We start from the raw sequence: 25,858 nt of genomic DNA on the forward strand, positions 1-25,858 counted from the left end.
GAATGTGTGCACCTGCTTCTTCCAAAACCAAGTCCAATGTGGGATCAAGGGGACCTCAGCTTCCTTGACTATAAAATGGGTACATTTTATACCACTCTATTTAGCCCCCCCCAAAATTTACCTCTTGATGGCTCTTCCATCTCCAGAAACTATGATTTTATGGATTCACTTGGAAGGAATATCCAGACCAATTCTTAGAGTGACCCAACTTAGGTTACGGTCAGCAGTGGGATCTCTGCACAGGTGGCAGTGGTAATAATCCAAGCTTGGCTTTGGACACAGGACCTTTCCTTGGGGGGACCTGGGATTTCTGCTTGCTCTCAGAGATATATGGCAGCCAAAAAGTGAGCAGAAAGGGGAGGGGTGCTACAAAGACCTGGGTACTTCCAAATGAAGTTTTCAAAGAGCTGCATCCGGAGGCACCAATTATGCAGTGATTCATTTTTTAAGTGGTATTTTGAAATGGAGGTCATTAGTAACCACAGATGTGACACAGCTCTGCCCCCCAGAGAATCTATCTACTCTATCTGTCTGAATTCCAGACTATTTGGAACATTGAACCAGAATGGTCCAATACCATCTGCCAAGTCTATTCCCATTCATGAAGTACTCTTATATCACTATCTCATTTGACCTTCATGGTGGCTGTCAATGCAGATGGGGAAAAGAGAGGGGCATAAGGATTTGTACAAGGACCCAAGACCATTATGGGGTTGGGCTGAGACAAGAGCTCAGGTTTTCAGCCTTCAAGTGCAATGACAGTTGAATGATGTAGCATGGGTTCAGGGGCCAGACAGGTATAGCTATGCACCCAAGTTATCTTGCAACTTTGACTGAGGCAGTGTTCATCCTCTCTGATCCTCAATTTTCCCATCTGTAAAAAAGAAATACTAGCTGCCTCAGAGGGCAGAGGTGAGGGTGAAGTGAGGCATTGTGTAAATCTCCTAGCACTGCGCCCGAGACCAGAAGAGGTTCAACTGTAGTGGTCACATACACACACACACCACACCACACAGCACACACAACATACAACACACACATATGCACACATCATGCGCCACACAATATGTACCACACGTCACAAAGGCACACCACACACGCACAGCATACACGTATCACATACCCACCACCCACAGGCAACACGCGCACACACCATACAGAACACACACACAAACCCTGCATTCTGCACCATATCACTTCCCGACACCCACCCGCACTGCCAATTCCTTCCCCTTTTTCTGAGTTTTATGGCAGGCCCAAGTTTATATGCAAATTTAACAGATCCCAATATACTCTGCAGGAATTTGTGTTCAGAAGATCAGTGTTTCCAGATTCTTTCTCTCAAACAGTATCTTTGAACCTGTCACCAAATTTCATACTGCCATGAGCCTGTCTCCCTTTGGATCAATCTCCACATTTGTGGGCTCTTTCTTCCCAGATATCTGGTAGCATTTCCAGTTTTTAGCAGGAGCCAATATTATCAACCCTTTTGAGTCATTCTGCCACAGTCCAAGGAATCCAGCCTCCCCAAGGTCCAGCAAAGAGACATTTTTCTGATGAGGACTTCTGAGCCACAGGCCTTGCTAAAGAGAATGTGCAGCTTCTCAAGCCGGAAGGCGTTTTGTGGCTGAGTGTGATTGAAACAGAAGTTGCTTTGTGTGTGTGTGCGCGCACACACACACACACACACACACACGTACACATCAGAGTAGGGAAACCGTCATTTTCCTACTCACCCTCTGACATCAGCCACCTTCTCTGTAGCTACAGTTTCTCTTCACTCACATTAATCCCTGGCGATGAAAAATGAACCTCTCCCCCACCTGCGCTGCTGCCTTTCGCCTCACGCCCCCAGAGAAGCATTTCTTCATGAGGCAGACGGTGAAGGTTTTTTTCCAAGTCACATGATCCAGGATGCAGGGGGAGAATCCTTCTTGGAACAGAGATGGGCCCAGAACCGAATCAGATGAGGAGAGATAAGGTGTGATGTGGGGAAGACTATATAAGAATGGACCCAGGACTGCAGCAAGCACTCAACCCACTGGCCCCTCCTCAAGACACAGCCATGCATGTGCCCGCAGGCTCCGTCACCAGCCACTTGGGAACCACTAGCCGCGGTTATTTCTATTTCACCACAGCCTCACTGGCTCTGTGTCTCGTCTTTGCTGTGGCAACCATTATGGTGTTGGTAGTTCAGAAGACGGTAAGTGGACTTCTCTTCTTTGCCTTTCCTTTCTGATTTATGTTCAGTTTTCTCCAGAGAGAGACTTGGAAATAAACTTAAAAAAGAACCTGTATCATACAGAGAAAAGGAGCAAAGAAATGGGAACTTAACTCTCTCAAATAGTTTGGCTTTTTGAGAGAAAATTTTGTTGAGCCACCATCTCCAAACTTTCCAGGCTCACAGGAGCCAAAAGAAGGGAGAGGAGCTCTTAGCCTTGAGAAATTACTATTTAAATGTTGCTGAGCCAGAGCAACATTCCTATCAAGGAAGGAAGTGATACGGAAACTTGCTAACACATTTGTACAACTTGGTATCATGTCTTCAATGCCTTCAGACCAGATTCCAAGGTTCTATATTCTCTGTCCAAATGTTCTGAGACTTCAGAGGCCTCATCCAATGCTAAGAGCTTTTTTTAACCTGGAGCTAAGTTTCAGAGGCCAAAGTCTGTAAGGGAAAGAGGCAAGAGAGAAGACCAGGGCTTCTTAGAGCTTGGGCATTTCAGCGTTAAAGCTCACAAGACACACTGAAAGCTTCCTCCTGAGCCACTGCTTTGAAGAGCTTAGCTCTTCCACAAAAACATAAAGCACAGAGGCAGAACCTAGAGATGTTTTTCACACCTGTTCCCTTGAGACTGCTCAGAATTCTAAAACTACAAGCAATTATGGGTACACACTGTGAGGTCAAACGGTCTCAGGAAATTCACCTTTTTTTGAAGTAAATGGTAAGATTTATTGTGAAAACAGAAGAGATGAAGGAGGAAGCTTCTTCATATTTTAGGAAATTGGTGTTTAGAGAATCCACCAGCATGTATTTTATAGAAAATACTGTACTGATAGTATATATTGCTCATGAATTTTTTAATGAAATAATTTTGATAGTTTAAGAACTGTACCCCCCCAACCTGCCAGAGTAAGTACATTTCTATTATTCCTTCAAAGCTCCCATTTTTTATGGTATTATAATCCTGCAGAATTTGTTCTGGTTTCCTTCAGTTGTCTTAGGTTGAATGTTCTTTAACTTATTGATGGCTAAAAAGAACCAGGCTTTAAAAGGCTTTGGTATCTGTTTCTCAAGTGTCATCAAGCTTTGAAATTTAAATGAAACGTTGAGGCTCATATCTCCACAAAAGTGAAAGAAAACAGAATTGCCAGCATTTGAGATTTAGACTGTAGAATTTATGAAAGTCATCATTTAATGGGCTCATCTACATCTACTAGGAATAATACTCTTGAAAACATTCTAGGACACTTTTTTTTTTTCTGTAGAGGCTCTATAATTTCTATAATTCTAATCTGAAGTAAACCAGAGGTGTATCATTTTATAGCAACAGCCAAAGCAAAGAAAGTAAAGTGGTCTTTGAAAAGTTCTGTAGTTAAAGGTTGCAGCTAGAACTGCTATGAGACAGAGAGAGAGAAAAGGAAGGAAGGAAGGAAGGAAGGAAAAGAGAAAGAGATGATGGGGGTATAAGGTGTGGTGGTAACATATAAAGCTAGAGAGAGCTCCAGAATGGTCCTTATTCAAATCCCACCTTTGTATGAACTGATTCTTTCCATGAAGGAACTAGAGTGGATCTTTCTCCCTCCTTTTTGTCAATGCGGAAAATGAGGAACAGAAAGGTGACAGGGCTTGACCTAAGTCGTCCTGAGAAAGTGGTAAAGATTGCTTGATTAATCAGGACACCATTCCCTTTGATGATACAGCCAGCCACAGAAGCACTAAGAAACTCTGTTCCTGCTCTTCTCTTGGGAGCGTTATCTTCTTGGCATCTATCTCCTTGACTTACCCTCACGTTGGGATATGAAAAGATTCACTTCAAAGTCTGATTGTAGGGTTTGGTGTACTGTGATTTATTAGCCTGAGAAATATCAGTTACTTGCTTAAAAGAACTGCGGCATTAAAAATTAAGTGTTTTACACATACCATTTCCAATAATTTGTTCAGATATTAACTGTTAGAAGAGCTAAGAAGACAGAGTTATCCCCTTGAGCTTGAGTTATCAGGAAAGGCTTCCTACAGGAGGAGGGAAAGCAGGCTGGCTTTAGGACAGGTACAAATAACAGTGAAGAGACAAATGAAGAGACTCTAACAGGGCTTCTGGTAAAGAAGTCAATGGGAGATAACCAAGGACCTTAAACTCATATCCCAATTATTAAAAATGGAATGGATTGGTGGCCACATAGCACTCTACTGTGAGGGTGGATCGGGGCAGGGGTGAGAACCATGAGAATGGTTCTATTGGCCTAAGAAGTCACAGTTCTAAATAAAAAGGCACATGCACAGACAACATTTAAAACAAGCTTAACTCATAATATATAATAAGCGATGGAAGGTAGGCACATAGGGCTACCATGAGACCACAAGTTAAGCAGACAGAACATTTTCCCAGGCAGATCTAAGAAAAACTTCACTGGAGATTGAAATTTCAGTTTGGCTTGAGAAATGTGCACATTTTCAAATGGGTGAAGGGAGATTCTAGGAGAGAGCTTTCCTGGCCAGTGGAACAGTGTGAGAAAAGTGATGGAGAAGAAAAGGGAAGGGCATGTAGGAAAATCAGCGAAGATCGCCTTGAGGTTTGGCTTGAAGACCAAATAACTCCAAGGCCAAATTCCTTGGGGGAGGCAAAGAGAGAACTTAGGTTTCAACCTCGAATATTTATTGAGCATCTGCTGTGTACAGGACATTGTTCTAAGTAACAGGTATAGAGCCTTGATCAAAGCCAACAAAATCCCTGCTTTCCTGTTACTTATGGAACTTACTGCCTACTGATGTCTTAAGTCTCTTGTGGTGGCTGTATTTTATTCACCTTTAAACTATTATATTTATTTAAAATATTATATTCTTGTGGTTTAAGAAAAGTAAATAGTAAACAAGGGAAAAGAAAGAAAAATAGAAATCTCTCACACTCTCCCCACCCAACCAGCAATCCCTCTTCCCTGAGATAACGACCATTAACAGATTCTTCCACGTCCTTCCAAAAATCTATGCTTCTACAAATATATAGTATACACATGTCATTATAGTAAACTCATAAATTTGCACCTTGCTTTATTGACTTGACAGTATATCTTGGAGATCCTTCCATGCCAATACATGGAAGTCCATCTCATTCTTTTGAAGAGTCACATAGTCTTTTATTGTACTTCATATTTCATCTGTGCCTAGTGAAGGACACTCAGGTTTTCCTCTAGAAGTTTTGCCCACTGTGCACATCTGCAAGTATATCTGTGCGACAAATTCCTAGTGGTGGTAATATAATGTGTTTTTCATTTCTATAAATAATGTAAATCAGCTTCCAAAGAGATTGTACCAATATACTACTCTTGAGGAAGTAAAAGTCCTACCAACAAAGAGACAGATCTTCATGGGAAAGACGGAAAATTGATTTCTTACTGAGTAAGCACAACAGAGTACCTGCATATGTGTCAGGATGAAATTTCACACAATTCATACCGCAAAGAAAGAAAAACAACAAAAAAAGAAAAATAATAGAATTTCTCGTATCTCCTCCAGAGACAAAGGGTTATATATAGATTATATATAGGCTACAAGGTTGACATCAGAAGTGTTTACAGTGTAAGCGGCTCTGAGGTCTTCAATCTTAGAGACATCTCTCTTACAAACCAGGAGCCTGGACTTATCCAACCCCTAGAGAGATCCATTTACAGTCCACAAGGTTAGAGCAAGGGCTCATTATGTCCTCTAGAAAGAAGAGAAAGCAGCTGCCTTCTTTCCCTTTATCAGCAAAGAAAATTCCTTTTTTCAAAAAATGTATCCTTACAATACCACTCTACTTCCCCACCAAGAGTGGAGTATAGGGGTAGTGACTGGTGGTCATGGTGGTAAGGTTTCTTGGTTTGCTTTTCAGCCCAGTAAAATATAGGGGAGAATTGAAATGCCTGCCCTGTGATCCTTCTCTCTACCCAAGCTACTCTCTCCAATGCATTCAATTTATCAATCCAAAAAAGTCCACTGAAAATCTTCTCCAGGGAAAGCCCTATGCTGGGCTGTGAGGGAAGGACCCAAGTGGGTAAGGCAGGACCCTTTTTACCGAGAATCTCTAAGTTGGAGAAATGAGGCCCAAACACTCAAGAGATTGAATTTGGGGCAGAATGGCACTGAATGCCATACCAGAGGAGAGGAAGACAATTTCTGCTTGGGATGAGGGAAGGCTTTGCAGAAGAGCTTAGAAGGGAAGCTGAGCCTCCTCCAAGAATTAGAAGGATCATGTCTTATGCCCCAAGTTTTATTTTGAAAAACTTTAAACCTACAGAAAAATAGAATGGTAGACACCCATATAACCTTTCACCTAAATTCATTGTGTTAATATTTTGCCATATTTCTGCTCTTTCTGTATATATGAAAGTAAGTTTCAGATAGTGTGACCTTTCACCTGCATGTATTTCAGCACCCATTTCCTACTTACTGCAGTGCCATTATCATAGCCAAGAGAGTTAATGTTAATTTGGTAATATCACCTTATTATAATATATAGTCCATATTTTAATTTCCTCCACTTGTTCAAAAATGTCTTCTACAGCTGTTGTGCCTCGTTTTGTTTGCTGATCCAGAATCCACTCTCAGGTTATCTGTTCTAATCCAGAATGTTACAGTTTAAAAGGTAGTCCTGGGAGCTTGTTAGAAATGCCAAGCCCCATGCTAGACCTGCATTTTAATAAGGTCCCTGGTGATCTATACACACATTAAGTTTGAGAAGCACAGATCTAACAGTCTCCTCTGCTCTTTGTTGCTTTTCATGGCATTGACTTTTTCAAAGGGTCAGTTCTGTTGTAGAATAGTTTACGTTTTGGAACTGTCTTAGTGTTTACTTGTGATTATATTCAGAGGAAACATTTTTGGCAAGAATAGTACACAGGCGGTGTTATATACTTCTTATTGCAGCAGGGCTAGAGGCATACGTCAGGTTGCCCCATTATTGGCAATAATGTTTAGTCACTTGATTCAGGCGGAGACCACTGGCTATCTCTTTAGTAGAACACTTTGCTCTTTCTTATTAATAAGTAATCTATGGGGTAATACTTTGAAGACATACCAATATCCTTCACTCCACATTTTTGGCATTCTTTGATGATGACCCTCATCTGAGTCAGCTAATGCACTGAGGGTTGAAGAATGATAATTGCCTAATTCTATCATTCTTTTTGCGTTTATTAGCTGACATTCTTCAATGGAGAAGAGCTCTCCATTGGAAGGATGGTGGCAGGTGGAGATGGTGCCGGGCATTCCAGGTGAGGCGAGAGTGAGGAGACACACAGCCTGGGAGAAAGCAAGCCCAAGTGTGAGGACAGGAGTTGCAGGGCCAGAACAGAGGTCAGTCCAGACTGCACTGGGGAGCAGCAGGACTTAGAGCTAGGTGGCGAGAAGCATTGATAGAGGAAGGTGAGAGGATAGGAAGCCACCCAGCAACAGACTAGGAAGATTTCCTAAACCCATGCATGAGCTCAGCTCCACATTCCTGAAGCCTCCAGAAGCCATTCCCCATTCCTTGGGGAAGGAAGGCCTCAGTATCCTGATTGCCTGTTGGGTGACGTCTTTAAGCCCTTGTTATTCAAAGTGTGGACCCTGGCCCAGCAGCACAGGTACCATCTGGAAGCTCATTAGAAATGCAAAACCTAAGGGCCCATCTTAGACCTACAGAATCAGAATTAGCATTTTAACAAGATCCCTAGGGGGAGAAGCACTGCTTTAAGCCACTGTATTCCAATGACCACTTTCACTAACATTACCAAAACAAAGGGTGCCAAGGAAGATTTTCTATGACCTCCATCCACTTTCTCATGGAGTCTCAGGAGAATTTCCTGCCCCAGCTTCATCCTGCCCTACCCTAGAGAGGCAACGTGGCTTGGCATTGAAGAGCATTGCCTTCCAAGTCAACGTGCCGAGTTTGAACACTCCTTGCTATTCACCATCTATGGGACCTTCTATAATCATTAAGTCACTTCTCTACATCTTAGTCAATCACTAACTCTTGGGGTAAAGATCAAATAAGATAATGCATGTAAAGCATTTAGCCCCCCAGGATTAAGCACCCTCATTAAGTGCTTAATCACGTTCACTGGAAAATAAGAGAGGCATTCCTGGCAAAGGTCTCCATGGCCCACCTTACAAGATGTGAGGCCACCTGGCATATTCCAAATATTAGTTCCTTTTGACCATTTTCCATCAGAGAGGGTATCTTTTTTCGAAGTAAATTTGGGAGGTGACTCCCCTGCTTTTCAGCCCAGATAAAATATAGGGATGAATTGAAATGCCCTGTGATACTTTGCTCTGCAAAAAGAAATAAGACTTTCAAAGGTATTGAGGCAAATTAAGCACCTCATTAGGATTAATAGCGTAACCAAAATAACTACAGTTTTCAAGTACTTGCTAACACTCTATGTATAATATCTTATTATGTCCACAACAACCCAGCGGAGGGAAGCATTATTAGCCCTGTAATCACAGTGATTAAAGGAAATGGGAAAACAGACTCCTAGGCAGGGAAGATGATTGGAACAGGCCATTTCACCTGGAAACAAACAAGTTAAATGTGACAGTTCCTCCCTCCACACACAGAAACATGGTTGAGGATACCCATTAGACACACAGAGTCTGGGGAAAAGAAAGAGAGAGAGAAGTACACTTAAGGAAATGTACCTGGTTGGTAACCTCGGAGATGAAGTTTCCTGAGCTACTCAATGGAGCTGAGAAGGACAACGTGGGAGGGTCCATTTGCTTGTGTCCATGTCTAGCCTGTGTACTATGTACCGCAAAGCCAAGTTGCTAAGCAAGGTAGTTCACGTTTCCCGAGCCAAGACCCGGATCCCCAGGCTAGGTATGGGAAAAAATTCTAAGACGGGGAGGTACCTTACTAAAGAGGGATAGATAGATGGACAGCACTGAGCATAGCCCCTAGGGTATAAAGAGTCCTCAGCAAAATATAAGTCGTCATCTCTTTATACCCTACTTCTGCACCTCCAAATACAAGGACTACTAAGGGCCGGGGGGCCGGAGAAGAATGAGCTTTTCTATCCTTGGCTTCTGAAGGTAGCATCTCTCCTGGGGCATAGAGCCCGGGAAAGAGCACTGGAGAATTTCAGTCTGGGATCTGGGATTCCACTGACTCATGAATGTCTCAGTCTCCTTGCCTGTGAAACTTAGCTTGATGGACTAAAGGATGTCCTGGTTCCCCTCTGGCCCTGATTCTCTGATCTTGTCTACCATGGGTAGCCAAGGGAAGCTATGGAGACCTGTCCTCAACCCAGGAGCTCTTCAAGATAGGAATAGTCACACTTCTGTCTCGGATGCCATGGGTCCTGGGTGAAGGTTCAAGCAACAGGATTCTTTCCTGTACTATGATGCTTTGTTTCTGACATCCTCCTGCCTGAAGCTAGAAAACCAGAAAGCCCTCAAATGGCAGAGACTCCCCCTGTACCCCCAACCCCCCATGTAAATTAGATCTCCTTCCAGGTATTATCTCTTACAACCTTTCTACTCAAATTGTGTTCTGTGGGCCAGGAGCACCCATGTCACCTGGGAGCTTGTCAGAAATAGACTCTCAGGCTCCACCCACACGTGCTGAATCAGCACTTGCATTTCAACGAGCTCCCCAAGTGATTCATACACATGCTAAAGTTCAAGAAGTAGTATTTTGAAACACTCTGCCTCTCTCCTGGCAGCTCTTGCCACAACTTGCAATTCTAATTAGATATTTACTTGTATATCTTAAATGACTGCTTTAATGATCGAGCCATAAAATCCACAGGATGTCTTCCAGTGACTAACTTAGAGCCTGGCGCACACCAGGCGCCCAATTCAACATGTGCTGAATGTATGATTCTCTGGTATTTCCCAACTGCCAGTGGCCGCTGCGATGGCACCACGGGGGCTGCTGCTCTGGCAGTCTCTCAGTGTCCCTGGACATGTTCCTGGGCAGCCAATGAATTCAACGGTCTTAGCACCACATTTAAACGTAGATGTTTTTCTTCACGTATTTGCACATCCCACTAATTGACGGACATGCTTGGCAGTAAACTAGGTGTTTATTAAATTGTGAAATGCTGTTTGTTGTCTCACAGAGGCAACCAGGAGGGGAATTTTGTGACATCGGGTTTTCCTTTGAACTACACGTGCAACTGAGAGACCACAAATGTACAGCATTGTTCATTAGGTTAAGAGCTTTCAACTAAGGCAACAAAATCATAGACTGTTAGAACAAGGAGGGAAGGACCTTCCAAGCCAAGCTCACTTCTTTTCCCTGATAAGCTGAAGCTCCCAAATCTATACTGACTTCCATCTCCAGATCAGTACTCTGCAGGGGCTTTGCCTCAGGAGTCTCCCTCGGACTCCCTGCCACACATCTGGGCTGGAGAAGAGAGTCACTGATCAGGAGAGCTGGCAATGGAAGGCAAAGGACAGAGCCCCTAGAGCAATGGTAGAATAAAGAGGGGACTCCAGATGGTCCTAGGTGTTCATACAGGACACTAAGAAAATAAGGTGTGGGAAGCTGCTAATTTCTTGCACCGTTAGAAGTTGGGAAGTTGTTTTCATCCTCGTAAATGCTCACATTTCTCTAGGTCTTTATTAATATTTCAATCCAATGCACTATAGGAGATCCTGACCAGGAGAGGTCAAAAGATAAAGGACACTTCATTCCTTATTGGCAGGACAACTGAGGGGTGTCTCTAATGGCTGAGGTGGGGAGAAGGAGGAGGGAGACCGGGGAGGAAGCTAGCCGATGAAGAATTAGGGGTGAAGAACTGTGCCCATCTGCGTCTGTTGCTCTTACTCAGAGCACTTGAGCAAGACCTCCTTTCATGCCCTCCACTCCCCAGCCCGGAGGCCCTCCTTCAGAAGACAATCTGCTATCAACCTCTTACTTAACTATGTAAATATTTATGTATATATTTTTGCTTATTATAGAATAACATAAAACATGTGAATATTAAAATAAATAATATACATTTATGCTTATTTATGTTATATATTTATAAGTATTTAGATGTTATAGTCAAATATAAATTTGAAATAAATCCATGAGGGCAGGGACCCAATTTAATTATTTTTGGTATCTTCGCAATGCTTGGCACATAAACGTTCTATTAATTCAGAATTTCCAACCACAGGAGAAATAGAAATGTACCTTCCTAGGTATGTTTACAACATACTTTCACTGTTTGCGGAATCAAACAGAGAAAAAAAAAAACCCACGTATATTTACATACTACACTTGTTTGCTCTTATGTTAATCAAAGTAGGAAAAAATAACACATGTGGTGGTGAAAACAAAAAGCACTGGACTGAAAGTTGAGTTGCAGATTCTAGGTCCCCAGTTCCTCACATGTGAAATGAGGACAGTAATCCTCCAATTGTGTTTCTGATAAGCCGGTTGTAAAGCAAATGGATGAGAAAGCCCACTGTAAACTAAGTCAGTGAATTAATTTTTTTTTAAATCTAAGAGTCAGATGGAACATGAATTCTAAATTGCACAATACTTTGAGGACAACCAAAATGGAAAAGAAAAAGACTAGCTGTTTCAACCTGATGACATTCTCATGCTGTTTTTTTTTTCCCTCTTTCTTCTCTTCCAGGACTCCATTCCCAACCCGCCGGGCAAATTCCATCTTAAAGGAGGTAAGACTTTGGAATTGGGAGTAAATGTGCAGGGACGCATCCATATCACATCACAGATGATTAATAACCAGAAACATCATGATAGTGTCCTACAGAAGAGGGGGTGAAGGCGGAGGTGGGCCGTCGGGGCAGAGCTGATGCATCTCCATTCATCTGAGCGGCCTCTGAGCTGCACTCACCTCCCCACAAGTTCTCCCACCAGCCCTCAACTCTCCCACTAGTGAAAATTGTACCTCTGGCATAGGCTGTCACACGGACACAGAGAGGAACACAAAGCAGCATTGTGTTAAGAGCTTAAAATCTGGAGTCAGGCAATATGGGTATGAATCTTGGCTCCACACCCCACCTGAGAAACTCAGTTGCTCATCTGTGAAATGGGACTAATCATACCCACCTCATGAAGGTATTGGAGAAGCTGTCAGATCTCTTCCAGATATTGTTTGGCATGGTGACCAACACATAGTAATCATTAAATAACTGGTAACAGACAAAATGCATTATGAAGCCGAGGGCTTGTGAAACAGACCTCCCCACCCCTCATATTTCCTATCACTGAAGTCACTAATTAATGCATTGTCTCTACTAGCCCCAGAGTGGTGATATGCAGAGTTAGGTTAACGTGGAAAATGAAAAACTTTGGGATCATCTGATGAATGTTTTCATTGCACAGAAGAGGAAAAGTCAGACCAAGTGAAGGGTCTTGTTCAGAGTCATATGAAGTCAAGCCTAGAACCCAGATGTCCTCATCTCTAATCCAGTGTTCTTTCAACCCAAAATCTTGAGCCCCATCTCAGTCCTGTAACCTTTAGAACCTAGCTAGCAGCTGGATAACCAGACAGCTCAGAGAAAAAAAAAGTAAAAGAGAAAGAGTGGGTCATTATAGGCACCTGGATAGAGATACCAGGTCATGCTTGGGGCCAGAGGACATAAGTGTCTGGACACAGCTTCTCACAGCAGCAGCCATCACACTTGGAGTTTCCTTCAGGACACCCGTAGTCATGCTTCTCCTGCTATTTGTCACCCAGAGACTTAGAAAGTAAGGGCAAAATCCCCTAAAAGGAGCAGCATTCTGGATCTTTCAAGGCAGACTAATAATTACAGCTTTGTCAACAATAGCTTAACTTTGGCTGGAATTACTTAGCATGTGACTTCAGTGCCCACAATGCCTCTGTAGACAGTCACATTAAGGTAAAAAGGAGTATGGCATAATGCAGAGGTAAGCAAACTTTTTTCTGTAAAGGGCCAGATAGTAAACATTCTAGGCTTTGCGGGCCATAAGAGACCCTGTTGCGAGTCTACTCCACTGCCGTGGTGCAGAGGCAGCCACAGACTCTGTGCAAATGAGCAGGCATGGCTGCGGGCCCACAAAACTTCATTCACAGAATGAGGTGGTGGTCTGGAGCTCACCCACAGACCAGGGTTTGCTGCCCCCCATCATGGAAACAGTACTGGCTTTGGAATCAGAACACGGAAGCTTACAAGAAACCAAACACACTGAGTAAATGTCATTTTCCCTTCCCCAGTCCCACTGTTCCACATCCATCCAGATTTTCCAAGTTTTGACGAGAACTTCATTTTTCAAGAGGGGGAGATGGATCTTTAGGGAGAACATAACCCCAATGACAAGGACAATTTTGATCAGGCAACACGACCTCAGCCATTCTGGGTCTCAGTTTCTGCACTTCCGTCGTAGGTCACCAACTACAGAGGTTCTAACCAGTGATCCCCCTTTTCCCATGGCCAACTAGGCTTTCCTCTGAGAGCACCTCCTTTTCCACAGTTTTCTTTTAAAGGGAAATTTATTATTTTTATTTATTATTATTTATTTTTGGCTGTGTTGGGTCTTCGTTGCTGCACGTGGGCTTTCTCTAGTTGCAGCGAGCGGGGGCTACTCTTCGTTGTGGCGTGCGGGCTTCTCATTGCGGTGGCTTCTCTTGTTGAGGAGGATGGGCTCTAGGCGCGCAGGCTTCAGTTGTGGCACGTGGGCTCAGTAGTTGTGGCTCACGGGCTCTAGAGTGCAGGCTCAGTAGTTGTGGTGCACGGGCTTAGTTGCTCCGTGGCATGTGGGATCTTCCCCGACCAGGGCCTGAACCCGTGTCCCCTGCACTGGCAGGAGGATTCTTAATCACTGAGCCACCAGGGAAGCCCTCTACAGTTTTTTGGTATGAAAATGTCCTTTCTTTTACAACATGAAGCTGATATAGATGGGAATTAAGTTGGTTTGCTTTTAGTCAGAGTTATTTTGTTTGTTTGTTTTAATGGTCACAAGGCAAAATAATAAGCTGCCCATTGTATACCGGTAACTGAATTTACATTTTGGAGTAATTATTTTGGTCCATAAAATTCAAAGTTTTGGAAGCTGTGGACTAGATCACTTATCAGATCACTTGTTATATGGGCCATCACTGTAGATATCAGAACACAAACTAATCCAAAACCAACCGCAGTTTACAATTCAGTGTTTCTACAACCAGGTAGAAAATGCTAATAATTCTCACCAGGGCCATGAAACTTTCGTTAAAGACCTTCCCACACCTCCCCTGGATTTATATTAGCCTCCATCCTGTAAGCAAACAACATGGGGATTAATAGTCCCATTTTGCAGATGATGAGCTGAGGCCCAGGGAATCAAGGTGACTTGCCCAAGGTCATCTACGGAGTTGATGGCACAGCACGGATCAGAATCCAGGGCTCCTCTCTAGCCCCCGCATGATGTGCTTCAGCCGTAAAATGTCAGTGACCTACTGTGCATGGTCCCTAGCTTTCTCCTGCTTTTAATGCAAGTTTCCACCTCTCTTAACTTGGCAAACTACAGACACAGTAGCAGGGTGAGGTGGAAAGAACACTACCTTGGAGCAAGGCCTGGGCTCCAGAACTGACCTTCACACCAGCAGGCTGTGCTTCTCTGGGCAAGTCTTTCCTCCTCTTTGGGTCTCATCTATAACATAACAACAGTGTACTGAATGAACTGGCAGGGCCCTTCCAACTTTGACACTTTATGATACTCTAATCTTTCATTCATTATGTAAATATAGAAAAGTCGAAAAAGATTATTCCTAATAACCTTGAGGAAGTCTGCATCCACAGCCTCCTCCCCCAACAAACCCCTCTTAAACAGGCAGACGCAGCAAACTCCCTTTTGAAAAGCCATTGCAAGACATTCCAGGCAGAGAGGCATCGTCTCCCAGAAACTCCAGGGAGGAAGGCCCAGGGGGCAGCATGTGGTTTGTCACTGGGCTGGACAAGAGCAGAAGCCAGACGCTTCCCAGGGAGACCTCTGCCACCAACTGATGGAAACTGCCCACCATCAGCAGGAAGCCAGCAGCAGCCCAGAGCCTGGAAAACAGGGCCATGTCCGTACACTGAAGTAATGTAACACAGGATGACACTTAGCTGCAGGGAAACCACCAAAAGCCAAGCCTTTTTTGTAATGAGAACATGTCTGAGTCTCAACACAAGCTTCCCACTCGCAGCCAGGAGACTTGTCACTGGCAGACGGCTACCTCACACACACTCCATCGTGCTTAGGACTCAGTGGCCCACGCAGGGGTCCAGCCGGGACTAAGGGCAGGAGGGGCAATGGGAGGAGAACCTTTTCCCACACGCTTCTCCTCTTCTCTGGCAAATGCAGTCATGAAGGACTCCTGCACAGAGCCACTACGGGGGTGAAATGGGACAGCAGATACGACCCTTGTCTGCCACATGGTCGAGCGTAAGTCCTCTGGACACAGAGTCCAGGTGGGCTGGGCGAGGGAGGCTTGTACTGCTTCTCGTCACTTCTTGTTCCAGTCTCCTGCCTCCACGGCGTTTTGACTCTCACCTCTGCTCATGTATGTGCCTTATTTGCCCAAACCCCGGAACACAGCCCCCTGTGCCTGAGGTCCCCAGAGTCCCAGAAGCACCCGCAGCTGTGTGCAGCAAAGCTGACAGTAGCATTTAGGGTACGTGGAGAAGCCGGCGGGGCAGTGCCTTCCATCATGGAGGATGTGGCAGAGTTGAGTTGCAGACCCCTCTGTGCTTGTGAGGCTTCTGCGCCCCAGCCACCAGGGCCTTCTCGAGGGACTGCACTGCTCCCTGGGGTTCAGCCCACCGCCACGCATACTGCCCTGCTTCCATGCTCTCCTTCTTCCCATTTTCACCACGCCTTCACTTCCCCTCACAAACTCTGCAGAAACTCAAATTCTACTGCCTTTACTGCAAAATAATTTTGGTCACCTTGGTCTCAGCCCCAGGCCTTCCTAACTTCCCAACAACAAAATACCCGTTCTGAGCTGTACTGGAGGAATTCTGTAGACAACTTGTAAATCAGATTTTCTTTTATTCCCTTACTAGGTATGTGTGAGGATCTGGTGGAGTGAAAATAATAAACCCTGATGGGTCACTCACTCTGTGCCACGCACTGAGCTGAGTGCTTCGTGATTCACGCGTACAGACTCACAACAAGTCCGGGGGATAATTAGTAGCCCCTTATTATTTATAAGTAGGGAAACTAGAGCACAGAGAGGTTTACCGACTTGACTTGCCTAAGATTGCACAGCGAGCATGGAGTGCGGAGACCTCAGAATGCAGGCTGACCGCCTTGGAGCCCTTTTGCCGAACCAGGATGTTGTATGGTCAGATGCTGAGTACAACACAGCTGTGCCTCCTTCCAGTGCCCCTACCAGTCCTCCGAGGCTAGGAATCCTTCCAAGGCTCTCTGTCACTTCCTGAGCACCTGCTCCTGCAGCTGTCTGTCTTCTTGTCACTGAAGTATGCTCTCTGTTGTAGAGCTTTGAGACAGAGAGGGCCACTAGTGCAACCACACACGTGGGTTTGCACAAGAGGTGAGGTGGTAGGGGATCTAGAGCCCAATTCAAGCCCCAGGAGTCATGAGACCTGGGATGGTTCCGTCCTCCCCACAGCCTGCCAGTTAGAAGAGTCTGTCTTTCCTGTGAATGTCACGTGGCCCCTAATATCCCAAGGTTCCCTGGAGGCCCTGAGGAAGTGGGAACAGTGGATAGACCACATGACGTGGTCCTGCACCCCTCCTGTGCATTCCCCACCCTCAGCCTGAATTCCATCTCCAGCTGGGGATGAGGTACAAAAGGCAGAGAACTGGGTTGAACTTTGGAATACCTACATTCCAGTCCTATGACTTGAACTCCCAGGGACTGGAGTTTCCCATTTTTGAAAATATCAGGCATGAGGCGGGCAGCCAGGTGACCTGACCTGGCATGGATTTTGCTCTGAATATAACATTCCAGGAATCAAATATCTTAGGATTCTTTGACCATTTCACCATTCTAACAATTTGGAATTTTTGCATGGCTTGGCAGGCTACCTTCCTCTCCATTTCCCCTGCTAAAAAGAAAATGTGGGCATTAAAAGAGATCAAGTAAGTTAGCTCTCTAATTGTAACGAGTGAACCCACCCCCAGGGAAATAATACAAGCTGCCCATCGAAGGCAGTGAAACTAAACCAAGGAACTAGGTACTCACCAATCCCCCGCTAGCCCTGGTGTCACACAGCTGGGATCTGGATGGTTGTGGCCCCACCAGGATGCTGCCCTGGCAGCAGAAGAGGCAGGCAGAGAAGCAGCAGTCTCCTCCCCTAGAAAGACCGAAAAATAGCAGAGACCTCACTTCTATCAGGTGGACTGATCTGGATCTAAATTGCCCAGTCTACAGGTGTTGTAGTTTTTTTTTTTTCCACAGCAAGTGGGGATACCCCTGCTCATGGGGTAACTGCTTTTCAGATAGTCACAGGCCTCAAAGAGCTTATTGGCTTCTCCATTCACTTTAAACCCATTCACTTAAAGCCGACTCTTAACCTGTCTTTTTTTGTTTTTGGCCTCCCTATGAGGCATGCAGCATCTTAGTTCCCTGATCAAACCGGGGCCCACAGGAGTGAAAGCACAGAATCCTAACCACTGGACCGCCAGGGAATTCCCTTGGGGTCTTTTCAATCCTGACCTGTTGCAGTATGTAAGATAAAACTATCTGACTTGATAGTTTTATCAAGCCTCGCCATGTGGCCAAAAAAAAAAAAAAAAAAAAAGACCTCAAAATCCTAAGTAATCTTCAAGGGATTCAAATGAATTTCAGCTTGATCTCAATTTGTACTTACTGGTGACTTTCTATGTGCTTAACACTGAGCATGCCGTAATGGCTATTCCCCCAGTGCTGTTTGTAAATCCAGGGTCACCTAGCTGTCCTTTGTTCAACAAAGAGCGCATCCTGGAGTTTCTCTGTTACTAGTTGGCCTGGTGGCATCGAGAAAACGGTCCAACTGAAGCCAGCTGAAATGACCCTTAGGTTAAGGATTCATTCTGATTCTGAATTCGACTGATAGTGGACTCTCCCCTAGATGTCACTGTTGGGACTCTCCTAGATATTCCGCCAAAAGGAGGAACTAAGAAGCCAGGACATGGTAGATGCAGAGTCATGAGGATGATTCCTCTCTTTCTTGGAAGGATTAAAATATTTTCAGCAGATGGGAGGAAGATTATTCACACTTCCCTGGGAGCATCAGATGGCTTCAAACACTTATGTACATAATTGAGAAACTTCAATCCATCAGATAATGCCGTGAGCTCTGGTTTAATGAGCATTTCATCAGCCAGATCATTTCATCAGCTAAGCAGCACTGCTAAACTGTGCCACTGTAACAACTAGGGAAAGAGGAGTGGGGGAGGAAGGGGCTACCATGTGCTGTGCCGGCCACTTGATATCCATAATCTCACTGCATCTTTGCGACATCCATACGTTGGGTTGTTACCATCCCCACTTCACAGATGCAGTAATTGAGGGTCAGTAAGGGAAAGTGACAGGTCTGAAGTTAAAAGCCTTGACCAGAACCCAGGTGCTCTCTTTGAGATGCACTGTGTTTGTTTTGTCCTGATATCAACCTGGAAGGTGCCTGGCACTCAGACCACATACTTTCTGGCTGGAATGATACGTGTGGTTTGTTTTGCCCCCTTGGGCATTGCTGTATCTTAATGGAGGTCTGATTGCCCCTGACTTACAACTTGGCAGTGTTCAGCACACCCGCCTGAAGTCACCTGCTGCCATTCTCCCAGGAAGAGGGAGCCCAGAAGGCTCATTTGTGCTTGTTTTCCCAGCACCACCAGCTGTCTCAGCAGTTTTCAGTCCAGCGTGTATGGTGGCCACAAACCCACTTCTTCCTACATTTAACCCTTCCTGCTACATGGAAAGACTAAAAAATGGGACTGAGCCCTAGAATAGGAGTCAGGAACTCTGTGCTCTGAACCCAGCTCTGCTACTAATCTACGGTGGGGTCTTGAGCCAGACCTTCAGTCCCTCTGGGTTCAGTCTCCCCACTCATAAATCTAGGATCTTGGTTAACTTGGCATCTAATGGTCCTCTTGGGTCTAATGTTTTAAGATCTCAAGGTGGGTTCCCATCTTCAGGTTGCCATTATTCTGACCTCTAGAACATGACCCTTTCAACCACCTTAAGCAACATCTCTCTCCCTATCTCTGTCTTACGTGTGCCTGTCCAGGACTGTTTCATTGGCACATATTTCTCCCCAGGCTTCCAAACAAAGCCCAAGAAAGTTCTATGATCCCCCTAGAGGAGGCCAAAGCTTGGGAGAACGCTTACAAATCTTGCCCATCTGAAGGCCTTGGTCCTCAGAAGTATTCACAGAGTACTTGAGTTGTCCAAAAGATGGAAGGCCCCACAGGGGCACGGAGTCCTGGGTTTTGGCCCTGCCTTTGTCACTGACTCACGGGCTGACCTAGGACAAGTCTGCTGGGGGGGTGGGGGTAACACTGGGGAACACACATGTTATGTAGTTACCAAGCCTGGACCAGAGGAGTTCTCAGGGAACTTCCATTTCTATGAACCATGGAAACCGTTAACAGAACCAGGCTCTTCATAACTTCGATTGTCCCCAGACCTAAAATGCTCTGTTCTACTGATACAGCTGTCTGGAAATCTTAATATGTGACGACAGATTCCTAGCTGGGGTAGAGCAACATGCCTCAAAAGACAGACAGTTGGAGCTGGGACTGACTTTCGGTCCCCACAGCAAGCCTGGTGGTGTCTAGCTGGGTCTACACAGCCTGCTAGAATCAGCTAGAAGGGCCCTTCTAGATCATCAGATTCATACTGCTCTTCATCTAGCTAGGGACATGACAGCCCAGAGAGGGACAATTCCTAGATTCTAACTCCCAGGCCATCTACTCTGCCATGACATGCAGATTGTTCTCATTTCCCCCACCCTAGTGTTTAGTTCTTCAAACTAAACCCCTCGAGACGGCAAATCTGGTTGGGAAATGAATGAAATGGGTGTGTTGTGCTCCCAATGTTCCCCAAATTCAAAATTCCAGGAATACTACAGGATTCCTGTCTCATAACCAAAAAGGAAAGTCAGAGCATGGATTCAAAGGGTGATGAGGAGACTCAAGCCACATGACTAATGACCCAGGAAACATTCATCTAGGTCTTGACAAGAGCCTCACGACCCTCACATCAGTCCAACATAACTTTGAACAGCACTAACCGGTCACACATTTGAGCTGCCAGTACTGTGACTTACAGTGTGAGTTGTGTGTCCTTGATGAAGGTCTTCCCACTGCCTCATCTGAGAAATGGGAACAAGAGTGGTGTTAACCATTAGCTGAGCGCATCACCTCCTTAAACGTTCATGGAGCCTTCGCGTTTAGGCCCCAGAGAGCCGGCCCCCCTCAGCCCTGGCCCTCCTAACAGCCTTGACAGCTGCTAAAGGCCACCAGTGTGCCTTCATCTGGCCTCCTCTCCAAGTTCAGTGGCCCCATTCCACCAATAGCTCCTCCGGTGTCCTGGTTTTCCAGCCCCTTCATTTAGCCAGCTCTAGCGATGTCATTCTTCAAGGGAATTGCCTCTGTTTTCCCTTTCTCTTGAAACATCTAAGATTGTTTAAGAAAAACTAAGATACGCCATGGCATTTGACTTCAGGAAATGCAAATGCTTCAAAATAAGGTGTTTTTTTTTTTTTTTTTCCATCCTTGGGTTTCTCAGAATTACAACTGAGGTCAACCCAGCAAATATGCAAAGACCAAAGGGGAAATTAAAAAAAAAAAAAAGAGCATGCATGTGTGAGAGTCAAGCCCAGGCTTGTACTTCTACAGCCACCCGTTTACAGAAGCCCACCTGATAGATGCCACCACAAGTGACAGGGTGTGAGGGGGGTCTTCAGCCAAGGAGTACAGTCTGTTCCTGGTGTCATGTGCTGGCTTCAGCCAAGGGCTTGAATCTTAACCTCCCGTTTAATCTAACCTAACCCGCAAAACCAATGATAGACTGAGGCCAGGTGCTATTCCAGCCCGGAAGGGAAAGCAAGCCAAGACTCTGCATTCCCCTCACTCAAGCCTTGAGAACTTAGCTGACACCCACAGAGGGGAGTAAGAGAGACAGACTAGATGATCCAATTCAACATTTGCAGAGCATCTTCTGAGCGGGCAGTGGAGATAGTTAAACAATAGTCTCTGCCCTGAGGATTCACCATCTAACAGAGGAGGTAAATACCAAACAGACGGAGGGGTCAGAGAAGGGTTCCCAGAGGCTGTGCTTTACACAAGGAATAGCTTATCAGTGAAGAGGGGAATTCCAAGTGGAATGGAAAACCAACATGGTGTATGTGGGGGCACCCCAAGGCCCCAACCTTCAGTAAAATGGTCAAAAATCCACTCAGGCATTAGAGTCAGATAGCCTGGGTTTGACTCTCCACTCCACCACTGACTAGCTGTGCGAATGTGAACTTTTTAAAGCCTCCATTTCCTATGTACAAGAGAGAAGTCATTAGAGTACCTTTCTCGTGGGACGATTGTGAGAATTCAGTAAAATAACGCATGTAACATGCTTGGCAGAGTGACAAGAAAACAGCCCTCAGTCAACATGTATTAGCTATTATTATTATTATTACTAGCACTACTACTACTACTATTGGGACAAGTACAAGAGAGTACAGGGAAAGAGGGAAAGTGAGGGATGAGACCGCAGAACTCCGTAGGGGTTAGAACACAAGGGAACACGAACGCCATGAGGAGGAGCTTGGCCCTGATCCTGCGGTCACAGTAGTGTCCGAAAGGGGTTCCAAGCAGAGAAGAGATGCAGCCAGACGTGCCTCTCTGCGATTCCTTTTGACTTGATGTTCCACATCCCAAAAAGAGAAGGCTGGGCCAGGGGGACGCCCCACCAGTAGTCAGAGCACATTTAAGGATGAACAGCCTTCGGGAGTTCCCTGGTGGCCTAGTGGTTAGGATTCCGGGCTTTCACTGCCATGACCCAGGTTCAATCCCTGGTCAGGGAACTGAGATCCCGAAAGCCGTACCTCATGGCCAAAAAAAAAAAAAAAAGAATGAGCAGCTCTCATTGCCTGGTTGTTGTGAATGTGGCTGGACATAGCCCGAGAGCATGGGCTGCAGGCAGGACAAGAACGCTAGTGGGAGGATGCGTGAGAGATGGGATCAGAAGAATGGCAGCTGGCCTAGCAGCCCTCCTCAGCCGAGAGGCCTTCAGATCAGAAGCTCTTCATGCCTTGAGGGGAGAAAAGGATGAAAGCTGCCCCCTGCTTCTGCTGGGGGTGCCTCTAGCAGTGAGCTTGTTCAGACAGCAGAGGGGACTCTTCACTTAGCTTTCCACCACTCCAAGGACCCCCACCCCACTTTAAGGAAGGCCAGGAGGGATCTTCTCAGGCCTGGACAGAGAAGGCAATGGGGAAGATGGTGAGCCCAACATATACTACTTGAGGATCCAGTGAACAAGCCTACTAGGATGTGGCCACTTCGACTGAATGGCTGCCTAGTCTCTGATGGATGGAATGAGGGATCATCTCTGGTGACACCGTCAAAAAGATGTCAGTGTCAGGTCTTAGATCTCCCAGTTGTACAGATTAGGGAAACCAAGACCCAAAGAAAAGAAGAAATTTGCCCAGAATAAGTTGAATTCATGAGTCTTTGAAGGAAATGTATAACTTGGTTCTTTGCATACAAAATAGTTACTATATTATAATAAGAAGCTAAGCTGCCAACACCAGTGAATATATTTAAAATATTTTTATTTCTTAAATTCCACAAGGACATAAACATTGTCTTTTTTCCCTGCCAAGGAAGTTCCAAATAGCAGGCTCCCCGCTTAGACCTCTTTGATCCTATATCCTCTTAAAATTGAGCACCAGGATGTGTTTATCTCCTTTGTCTAGCAACATGGCCCTGAGGAAGAAACCTGATTCTCTGGAATCAGACAGACATGGGGGCGGATCTCAGGGTTTCCACCAACTTGCATGACCTTGTAGCAGTGACCAGGTCTCGACATTGTCTAGGATTAGCCTCATAGAGTTATTCTGAGAATCAGATTAGCTGAAATATGTATATTTCAACTAGTGCACTCTTTTTTTTTTTTTTTTTTTTTTTTTTGCGGTATGCGGACCTCTCACTGTTGTGGCCTCTCCCGTTGCGGAGCACAGGCTCCGGACGCACAGGCTCAGCGGTCATGGCTCACGGGCCCAGCCGCTCCACGGCATGTGGGATCCTCCCGGACCGGGGCACGAACCCGTGTCCCCTGCACCGGCAGGCGGACTCTCAACCACTGCGCCACCAGGGAAGCCCTCAACTAGTGCACTCTTAAAGGAAGGGTGGCAGTAATTACTCCCAGCCTTCGTGTTCTGACTACCACAGCCTGGCTGAGTGACTGATGTAGGACAATGTACTTAATCTGTCTGGTCCACACGCTTTTTTCCATCTCTCAAAGGGACGTAATAATACCTCTCTCATGGAGTTGTTGCAAAGATCAAGTGAGGTGGCGTATATAAAGCAACAAGAATGCAGCTGGTACATATAGGAACTCAGGCCCTATCTGTTTCCTCCCCCCAATTTCCACAGTCTTTTGTAAAAACCCAAGTGGGAGCAATCACATTTTTAAAAACCTTCTAAGGTACTTGACAGCAAAATGAGAAATAAACAGGTTTCCTTTTGTCCCCCAAATGGAAACAGAATAGTAATCGTCTCCATCAAAGGGTCACGGAGAAAGATCTGGTGGCTCCAGTTCCCGGAGCAGAGAGAGGCACTTAACACGGGATCTCCTTATTTTTAGGGAATTGTTCAGAGGACATCTCATGTATCCTGGAAAGGGCTGCATTCAAGAAGTCATGGGCCTACCTCCAAGGTCAGTAACCGAATCCAGGAACCCAACCGCATGAGGGTCACTTCCTGTGGCCTTTCTGAAATGTCTAAGCCAGAGGTCACAAGTAGAAGCCCATGGCCAAATGTGACCTGCATGTGGATTTTGTTTAGCCTGCATGATATTTTTTATAATTTGAATTTAAATGCCTTAGGGGGGGCGAAGGGAGAGCATTACTCTCGAAAGCTACAAGGTTCCCACCTCCTCAGCCTCATTCACTCTCTCAAGTTTGCGTCCCTGGCCTGTGAGGGCATTTGTACCTCACCGCACCACCCCTCTTTACTCATCCATCTACGGGCTGCAGGCCAAGTGTGCAGTACTTTTCCTCAGGCATGGGAAGCAGGCTCTTAATCTCTGCCTCTATCAAGTTATTCATAAGGGAGCCACAAAATTGCCCTGTGCCCAGACGGACAGCTTAATGACCATGTTGGCCCAGGGTCTATTTGCATATCGCAGCATGCTTCGGGAGAGAGGCCCCTTATAGATGAAATAATAAGAGGCACTTACACTGGGAGAGATGAGGTACAGAGGAGATGGCCAAGATTCTCTGAAATAGCCATTCTGCTCATTTAAAAAATTCTATTTTGCAGTCAGCTTAATTCTCATTCTTCAGCTGAATTGCAACGAGGTTTAAAGGGAAGCAATTAAAATGAACATGCCAGCTTCCCAATTCTGAAAGACACCCTGACCAATCAGTGCCGATTTTCACTTGTTAAGACTCAGAGACTTGGCTTCCGATGCCAACCTGTCAGCTTAGAGGGTCTGCTAATTCTTTGCTTTTCTATAAAACCCAGCTGGGAAGAGGCCCTTAATGTGCACTCGAGGGGTCTACAAAATTATGTCTGGCCTTTTAAAGAGAGGAAGACATTTTAAAATTCAGACAATGTTAAGGGACGAATCTTAATGTGAAAGTTAACAAATTGAGATTCTCCTGGACCGCTTGATGCCTAAACTGTATACTAATCGAACAAAATTGAATGTTTTTTTCTCTGATACTTTGTGCAATGCCTACCAAATAGCAGTCTCCCATTGATCAAATATTCCTTGATTGGTTGATTAAATGTTCATGATAGTCCAGAACTTATGGGGAATACAGTCTAGGAGCTTATAATCTGAAAAGGGAAAAATTATAATTATAATAATAACAGAATGATACAACGATTAAATGGGAAACAGTTCCATAGGAGGTAAAGGTCTAATACCGTGTGTGTTCTGACCCTCCAGCTTTATGCACTAGAGAAAAGGCAGGGGTGGTTTTCTTCCTGTACCTTGAATACTCAGTAATGCCTAGGAGTAACATGGAAGATATTCCAGGCGGTTGAACCAGCAGCCAATATTATGGAAAACACAGGACTTGAATGGGGAACCTTGAATAAAGACTTCAGATTTTCCAATCCGCATCTGAAATTTGCCTAATAATTGAGGTTCTTTTGTCCTTCTCTTTCCAGTGTCAAAGCATATAAACAAAACCAAGTTGTCTTGGAACAAAGATGGCATTACCCGTGGAGTCAGATATCAGGATGGGAATCTGGTGATCCAGTTCCCAGGTTGGTACTTCATCATCTGCCAACTGCAATTTCTTGTGAAATGCCCAGAACATTCTGTCGACCTGAAGCTGGAGCTTCTCATCAACAGAGATGTGAAAAAACAGACACTGGTGACGGTGTGTGAGTCTGGAGTGCAAACCAAAAACATATACCAGAACCTCTCGCAGTTCCTGCTGGAGCACCTCCAGGTCAACGCCACCATATCAGTCAAGGTGGATAAATTCCAGTATGTGGATACAAACACCTTTCCTCTTGAGAATGTGCTGTCCATCTTCTTATACAGTAGTTCAGACTGA

At 45.2% G+C, this 25,858-nt stretch overlaps 1 protein-coding gene across 1 annotated transcript; it reads left to right on the forward strand.

Annotated features, from left to right (window-relative positions):
• Positions 1–2,008: 2,008 nt before the first annotated feature.
• TNFSF8 (TNF superfamily member 8) lies at positions 2,009–25,858 on the forward strand. The gene is made up of 4 exons (XM_060102326.1): positions 2,009–2,203; positions 11,812–11,854; positions 23,929–24,000; positions 25,464–25,858. Exons 1-4 carry the CDS (start codon positions 2,009–2,011, stop codon positions 25,856–25,858), a joined length of 705 nt encoding a protein of 234 aa, XP_059958309.1.

Source organism: Mesoplodon densirostris, chromosome 6 (assembly GCF_025265405.1).
Source record: "Mesoplodon densirostris isolate mMesDen1 chromosome 6, mMesDen1 primary haplotype, whole genome shotgun sequence".
Taxonomy (NCBI): domain Eukaryota; kingdom Metazoa; phylum Chordata; class Mammalia; order Artiodactyla; family Ziphiidae; genus Mesoplodon; species Mesoplodon densirostris.